The sequence below is a fragment of the Myotis davidii genome, unplaced genomic scaffold, assembly GCF_000327345.1.
Source record: "Myotis davidii unplaced genomic scaffold, ASM32734v1 scaffold732, whole genome shotgun sequence".
NCBI classification, from domain to species: Eukaryota; Metazoa; Chordata; class Mammalia; order Chiroptera; family Vespertilionidae; genus Myotis; species Myotis davidii.
The window spans coordinates 315,533-324,334 of record NW_006284349.1 but is presented as its reverse complement, the minus strand read 5'-3'; the positions used below and the strand labels follow the sequence as shown (position 1 = coordinate 324,334).

Here is an 8,802-nt window from a genome sequence, read left to right as displayed (position 1 = left end):
CTTTCCCTCTCTTCTCCTGTTATTCCCATAATGTATATGCTGGTCCATTTGATGGTGTTCCACAGGTTCTTATTCTTTTGGCTTTTCTTCAGTCTCTTTTCTTAGCTTCTCAACCTCAATAACTTCCTTTGTCCTATCTTCAAATTCACTCATTCCTTAGTCTACATCGTCTAATCTGCCTTTGAATCTCTTTAGTGAATTTTTTATTTCAGTTATTGTTTTCAGCTCCTGAATTTCTTTTTGGTTTCTGTTTTGGTTTTGTATCTCTTTATTAATATTTCTATTTTGTTCATACATTGTTTTGTTAGCCTTCTCCACCTCTTTCGTTAGTTCTTTGAACATCTTTACGATGGTTGTTTTAAAGCCATTGCATAGTAGATCTGCTTTTCAGAAAAAGTTTCGGGTGATTTATTTTTTTCCCTTTGAATGGGCCATGCTTTCTTGTGTGTTTTTTGTTGTTGTTGTTGTTGTTTTCTTTTTGTGTGTGTATACCTTATGGTCTGTTGTTGCTGTTGTTGAAAACTAAACAATTGAATCTAATTATGGGTTAACTCTATAAATCAGATTCTTCCCATTCCCCAGTGTTTGCTTTTTGTGTTATTTTGTTTACTATTCGCTTTAATGTTGTTGGAGGCTGTCTCTGTGTATAGGATCAGCCTGAAGTGTACATGTAAGGTCTTCTCAGGTCTTTTCTGAGCCAGCATGTTTGCCTGGGCATGTGCAGCAACTTTCTAATTTTCCCATATAAGAAGTTTTTTTTTAGTTTTGTTTTTTTATGTCCTAATCCTTAATGTCTGACTCCCAGAAGGGAAAAAAAGTAAAAAATAAAAGAGACTGGGAAAAGGACACTGGCCCTTTAAGTCCCCTGGAAATAATTTCAGCCAGAGGGAGAGGTTCTGGCTACAAAAGGGTGGGGGTGGGTGGCTAAGAACATGGCTTCCTGCTTCCACGGTCAGCGCCGGCAGTCAGCAATCAGGGCACAAGGCCCCAATATCTGCAAGACAGGGTCCCTTTTGCCTCCCCTGGCTTCTGCACGCCGTGTGCAACTGCCCCAGAAACACCGCGCAGCTGCCTGCCATGGGGTGAGGGTGGTGGGTGAGTGGGGAGCTTCTACTGCGATGAGTGGGCAGTGACTAAAATTAACTACTGTCTACTGTCCAAGCCTTCAGGAGATTTCAGGGTTCCAAATAGTTACATCGACAGACTCTGCCTGCACAGTTGGAGGGGAGACGGATGGACTCCTGGTGCTTCCTGCTCTGCTACCTTTCCAGGATCCTCTCGTCCTTCTCCTTATCTTTAACCTGAGAAAAGAGGCTTTGATGGGACCACTGAATAATATAGCATGTATTCCTTTAATTCGGGGTATAAACTCAGACTCCTGCTTGGATAAAGCCAAGAGATGATTTGGTGGAGAGGATAGGAGATGTTTTTATGGGAAGGAGGGGGCTATGTTGGAGTCCTGCACAAACCAAATTTTCCGGCGCAAAAAGTGCATGAGTGCTTCCCATGGGCCACTAGCTTTGGGGCACCGAGGGTCTTGCCCTCAAAGGTCTGAGTGGCAAGTAGGTCCGAGCAGAAAGAATTTGAAGGCACAGCTGGATTTTTAGGAGCAGGTAGAGGAATCGGTGACCAATCAAAATAGAGAAGCTTTAGCCCTTCTTAGAACTGTAGATAAGACATTTCCATCCTATATAATAAAAGCCTAATATGGTAAGTGTCCAGTCATCCAGTCATCTGTTCAACCAATCAAAGCATAATATGCCAATGATAGGCTAAGGACATTCAACTGCTCGCTATCATGTGCACTGACCACCAGGGGGCAGATGCTCCGACTGGTAGGTTAGCTTGCTGCTGGGGTCCAGCCGATCAGGACTGAGCGAGATGGGCTGGACACGCCCTGAAGCCCTCCCATGGTCCCTCCCCATCTGGCCAACCTCCTGTGTCCCTCCCCAGCCCTGATTGTGCACCAGTGGGGTCCCTCGGCCTGGCCTGCGCCCTCTCACAATCTGAGGCCCCTTGGGGATGTCTGAGAGCTGGTTTCAGCCCGATCCTGCTCAAAGCAGGAGAAGCCAGGCTCACAGCTGACGGGCACAGTGGCAGTGGTGGGACCCTTTCCCCCTCCGTGGCAGCACGAAGTATGTCTGACTGCTGGCTTAAGCCATCAGTCAGACATCTCCGGAGGGTTCCTGGACTGCAGCGAGAGGGCGCAGGCTGGGCCAAGGAGACCCCCTCAACCCCCGAGTGCATGAATTTCGTGCACTGGGCTTCTAGTAGTTTAATGAAAGGGAGGGGACTCTGAAAACCCTAATACAAGTATCACAAATATGGCTTAAAGTACATTCTGAGGTTATACTGTTAAACAGTTTTCAAGGTCATCCCATACATTTATTTTGCCCACACCTGACAATGCTGCCAGATCTATTTTTTCTAAAGAATATATTTTATTGATTTTTTACAGAGAGGAAAGGAGAGGGATAGAGAGTTAGAAACATTGACGAGAGAGAAACATTGATCAGCTGCCTCCTGCATGCCCCCGACTGGGGATATGCCCACAACCAAGGCATATGCCCCTGACCAGAATTGAACCCGGGACCCTTTAGTCCACAGGCCGACGCTCTATCCACTGAGCCAAACCGGTTAGGGCCAGGTTTATTTTTTAAAGCTATAATTTGATTCTAAAGTCCAAATCACTTACCTGCTTTTTAAAAAATCTTTACTGACACTCCATTGCCTAATGAATAGACTCTTTAAAGGAAGAGAAGCGAAACAGAAGGAAATTAACTCCTTTTCGTAACATACTTCGAGCCAGACTCTGGGTTTACATGCCATCTTGTGCCATATGACTTACTGTCTCCTCTTTAAAAAAGATTGAACCAAGACTCAGGAAGATTAAGGCATTGCTCAAAGGTCATCCAACTCACAACAGTAGTCAGAGTAGAACCGAGACGTTTCTGTGTCTAAGGGCCATCCTCTCTTTATCTTGTTAGAGCCAATGGTTCTCAACCTTCTGGCCTTTTAAATACAGTTCCTCATGTTGTGACCCAACCATAAAATTATTTTCGTTGCTATTTCATAACTGTAATGTTGCTACTGTTATGAATCGTAATGTAAATATCTGATATGCAGGATGGTCTTAGGCGACCACTAAAGGGGTCGCAACCCACAGGTTGAGAATTGCTGTTCTACAAGCTATACCATTCCATAGAAGGAACTTGAGTACCTGTGAATTTTGGTGTCCATGGGGGTTCTAGAACCAATCCCCTATAGATACCGAGGGGCCACTGGAGTTAAATTTGGGGGGAGTCAAAAGTTATCCTCAGATTTTTGGATTGCAGGGGGTCAGCTCCCCTAACCTCCATGTTGTTCAAAGGTCACTGTATATCAGAAAATTTCTCCATCTTAATCTACTAGCCTTATAATTCAGTTTATAATTCATACTACCAGCAACTATTCATCGACAGAAAATAAAAAAGATCTATTCAAAAGATCTATTCAAATAAAGTTCTGCAAATATAAAATACTCCTTAAATTTTAAAGAGTCTATGACTTCTAAGTAATGAAATACTATAACAAAAGAAAAGTCTCAACATACACAACTTAACAACACATTCACAGTGGTATTATTAGAAACCTCTGAACCAGAGTACAACAGATAATACCTTGGAACAGTGGAAGATATGGCAATGAAGAAATACTAAAAGAAAAATATTGTTAACTGTTAGCAAGGAAGGGATATAAAGAACTCCTGAGAAGAAAATAGAGAGTAAGAGAGTCTTAAACTTACCTTTACTATTATATATTATTCCTGATGAAAAATCAAACATGTTCAAAAGCAAAATTATAACATAGAACAGTAGCAGTTCCATCTGTTGGAAGAAATAAGAATTATTTTCATTTGATAACTCTGAACATATTTTTGAGTTCCTTTGCTCAAAACAGCTACCTAGTGTAGAAACATCTCTTCCTTTAAGTTAACAATATTTATGTGACAAAAGCAGGTAACATTTACTCCCTACATTTACTAAGCTCTACATTTACTCCCTACTTGGTATTAAAGATATTTATAATTATTGCAAACTAAAGAGGTATGGCTCAGGTTTTTCTTCAATGCAGATGGCTTCTGGAGAGGCGTGATCAATTCTATAACTGCGTACACACAGAGCCTGACTTAAAGACGCCGAGGGCAGTGTAGCTGTACCTCAATTGGAGATTCTGACTGCAGTGTGTTTGGGAGAGACCATCCACATGCGCCCAAAATGCAAGGCCCTGGCCACTCTTCGCTCACGCCTTTTCTGAGTTGTGTTTGTCATGAGAAACCTTGAGAGACGAGGCTCTCTTCCCTGGACAAGAGCAGGCTTGTTTCCATGGTGAATCTCCCAAGGTCAGTGTTCCTCTCCTGTAATGCGCCCACTATGTGTGTAAGTGAACCTCTGTTATGGGCGGAATTGCGTCCCTTCGAAAATTCATATTGGAGTCCTAAACCCCAGTACCTGACAATGTGGTTGTATTTGGAGAAAAAGGTCGTGATAGAGGTGATTACGTTAAAATGAGGACGTTGGGGTGGGCTCTATCCATTATGACTGGTGTCCTTATAAGAAAGGGAAATTTGGATGCTGGGAAGATGATGTGAAGACACAGGGAGGAGGTAGCCATCGACAAGCCAAGGAGAGGCCTGGGCAGATCCTCCCCTCGTGTCCCTCAGAAGGAATCCACGTCCCAACACCTTGATTTCAAATTCGGAGCCTCCAGAACGGTGAGACGACAGATGTCTGTTGTTGAAGCCTGCCTACTCTGTGCTATTTTGCTTAGTGGCCCCGGTAAATTAATGCACCACCCATAATAGATAGCCACTCCATGGGCCTCAGGGGCAGGGGGAACTGGAGTGAGCATCATGCTGATGCCTGGCTGTTGCTTTTGCTGTGAGTGATAAAGACCTTGCCTGAGATGGAGGGGGTCTTGTGTCTTTTGCCAGCATCCAAGAAATGGGAACACACTGGCTTTTCAGTTGTGGGGAGAGTAAAATCCAGGTCTTGTGCGGCTCCTGACAACTGCTGAGCAAATTAAATTTAACTGATGTTTTCTCCTCCCTCAAACCTGATGTGCTTGATTCAGTGCATTTCATTGACAATGAAAGCTCAAACAGTGTTGGATTTTGAAATTTACGGTCCTTATCACATAGTTAGGGAAGAAATTTTTATTGAATTTATTGGGGTGACATCTATAATAATAAAAGCATAATATGCTAATTAGACTGGACGTCCTTCCGGATGAAGCCGGGTGCCAGAGGGAAGCCAGTGCCGGCAGCTGGGGGGGGAAAGGCTTATTCTTTTTTTTTTTTTTTAATATATTTTATTGATTTTTTACAGAGAGGAAGAGAGGGCCACAAAGAGTTAGAAACATCAATGAGAGAAACATCAATCAGCTGCCTCCTGCACATCTCCCACGGGGGATGTGCCCAGCTAATTAGACTGGACGTCCTTCTGGATGAAGCCGGGACTGCAATGGAAGCCCGTGTCCCAGGTGCCAGAGGGAAGCCAGTGCTGGCAGCTGGGGGAAGGAAAGCCTGCTCTTGCACGAATTTTGTGCATCGGGCCTCTAGTTGCTTAATAAAATTATATAGGTTTCAGGTGTAAAATTCTATCATACATTATCTGTATATTGCATTGTGTGTTCACCACCCCAAGTCAAACCTCCTTCCATCACATTTATCCTCAAAGGGGAGAATTTCTTTTTGAAGTGCATTTTTTGTACCTAAAAGAAAACAACTTATTTTCACAAGGGAAGAGGAAATAAATGGTTCATCAAAATTATATCAGCATGGTGCTATACTTAATTATATTTTGGGTGTAGGAATAAATTTAAAATTAAATGGAGAGGTTATCACAGTCAAACTTTGAAATAGTGCCCTTACCAGGACAATCTTGTATTATTTTGCTAAACATTCAAGTTCAGTGATGAAACACCATTAGAACCCCTCAGCATTCCTCACCCCTGGAAAACTGACTAAAATGTATTATGCTCCAGCACTCCAGTGTGAATAACCTATTATTTTATTTTTGCTGTCCCCTGGGGTCCCCTCCACTAAGGAATAAGTCATTATTGCAATCTTTGGGTCAAAACCAAGATTCCTAGTTGGTCGGGGAGAAAAGTTCAGAAGGAGGCAGTTTAAGGCACTCTTTCTCTCTTCCTTTTTTAAAATATGTTTTTATTGATTTTTAGAGAGAGAGAGGAAGAGAGAGGGATAAAGAGATAGAAATATCAATGAGAGAGAAACTCTATCAATCAGCTGCCTCCTGCATGCCCCTTACTCTGTATTGAGCCTGCAACCCGGGCATCGAACCGTCACCTCCTGGTTCATGGGTGAATGCTCAACCACTGAGCCACACCGACTGGGCTGGATGATCTGTTATTAAGTTATCCTCAAAGTTGTTCCACGTCAATTCTCTCAAATAAATATTTTTAAAATCTCTCATTTTATTTGCATGGATTTGATTGTATCTATCTTTTTTAAAAAATATATATTTTATTGATTTTTTACAGAGAGGAAGGGAGAGGGATAGAGGGTTAGAAACATAGATGAGGGAGATCGATCAGCTGCCTCCTGCACACCCCACAGTGGGGATGTGCCCACAACCAAGATACATGCCCTTTACCGGAATCAAACCTGGGACCCTTCAGTCCACAGGCCGACGCTCTATCCACTGAGCCAAACCAGTTCGGCGGTTGTATCTATCTTTGACCAAAGAACTAAAAACTTACTTTGAAAAGTTTTCTTCATGCTTTCATTAAGAAAAAGGAAACATGAGAAAACATAATTCGAGAGAGAGACTATTAAGGTGCAATCTTTGGGTTCTTTATGGTTTTGCCACCAGCTTCATGTCCCCTTATTCTAGCAATTCAGCCCACACATATATTCGAAATTCATGCAAGACTAGGCCTTCCTTGCTCCGGCTGCCGGTACCAGCTTCCCTCTGGCACCCAGGACCTGGGCTTCCCTCGCAGCCCCAGCTTCAGCTGGAAGGTTGTCCTGAAGGACATCCAGTCTAATTAGCATATTATGCTTTTATTATTATAGATATGTATACACACACACAGAGAGAGAGATATACATTTAGAGATGGAAAGTACTTTAGAGTTGATACATGAGGCATGAAGTAAAATGTTCAAAGTCTGTTACTAACTAGTGACAATAGATCTAGTCAGCATACAAAGATGCCACAAAGTGAAAATTTTAAAAAGTGAAGATATAAAATACATGATTAGATTTGAACTCTCACCAAAACAGCTAAATCCATCCACCATGATTCTGCTCCATACATACATCAGTCTCATTCTTTAATAGTATAACTTTTCTCAGTGCGGTACTATCTTCCTTCAATAATCATCTCATGGTAAGGAAAAGGCACAGCCTTCGGCTTATGATCAGCCCTGCCCGCTGACATGCTGAATCTTTGGGAAGTTACTTAACTTCTACAAGCTCATTTTCTATTCAGTAAAATAGGGATAACACTTCACAGGGTCATTGTGAGAACTAGGATAGTGAAGACCTGGGTGAGGTGTGTAGAGGCTGGGAGGAAGGGGGAAATGGGAAATATCTGTAATGCCATCAACAATAAAAATACATTTAAAAAGAAAAAATAAATGAATATATTAAAAACATCTAATAGCTACTTTACAATGAATAAGCACATAATAAATACTAGCTCAGAATCCATATCTTTATACACTGAAGCAAGTTCTTTATCCTCATCACACTCCCCTCCTGGCCTCTTAGTAGTTAAATTACCTCCAGTTATCATTCCCATATAATTATTATGAGTTTTACATAATTGTCAGATATAAGTCACATATCTGGACATTTTTTCTTCTCTGGCACCAGGTAAATATTGGGAATTGTCCCCAAAGAAAGAACCTATCTCCCCCACCATTTGCAGTTACTCCACTATCATGGAACAGTTATATATTATAAACTCACACTATGGGGGTCCTTATTTCTTACTGTAATTCCCTCCTAATGGGATGCCTGACTGGTTGCACTTTTATATTTTGTGTTTTCCCAAGCTTTCTCCCACAAAAGTCGAGAAAGAAGTCCTGAAAAGCTGAATTTTCAGTTTACTGGTCTAGGAGTCCACTTAACTTTGGTAACAGCCAATCAGCTGCTGCCCCAATCAGAAGCCTGCTCAGAAAATCTGAAGGGCAGGCAGTTGGAATTCCCAACTAACTGCCTCTTTCTGAGGCCAAGGTCATTTTCTTTAAAAAGGTACAAGAGGTGACGTCTCTCCAAACCTACCATCTTTAGGACAACATCCATCTAGGAAGGTTCAGAAACCTACCTAAGACTACCCATAAGATAATTCAATCGTCACAGGATTATTGAGTGCCTGAAGACAACAGAGACGTTGAAAGATCACGCTAACTACATACAGTGAGGTTGAAGAGAAGAAAATCAGAGAGAGCTTCATAGCTGTGTCTTGTAGGAAGAGTGGGCCCCTAAGAACTAGAGAAGATCCTATTGTAGAGGAAATGAGATTAGTAAATACATGAAGCACCGAGATAGGAAAGAGCTGTGTACGCCTGGGGAGCAGGAAGACCGACGAAATGCCCCTCTGTTGTCCAGATTCACCGTGTGGCTGCCTGTGGGGCTGATGACCCCCTCAGGCTGTCTTTGACGAGTGAGCCCAGACGAAACCTTTCTAACTCAGCACCTTGACTAGTCGTGAAAGGTCACAGAGGCTAACAGATGAATATCTTCAATGTTGGTAATAATACCTGCTTCACACTCATGTTCTCCTTCAGAAGTCC

The 8,802-nt window shown here is 42.3% G+C and overlaps 1 protein-coding gene across 1 annotated transcript in view; it reads right to left on the bottom strand.

Annotated features, from left to right (window-relative positions):
* Positions 1-3,866, bottom strand: part of CATSPERB (cation channel sperm associated auxiliary subunit beta) — a 77,043-nt gene extending 73,177 nt beyond the window's left edge. Inside the window, exon 1 of the mRNA XM_015571279.1 lies at positions 3,785-3,866. Coding sequence (XP_015426765.1) covers positions 3,785-3,866 — 82 coding nt within the window. The remainder of the gene's footprint in view (positions 1-3,784) is intronic.
* Between the last annotated feature and the right edge of the window lie 4,936 nt (positions 3,867-8,802).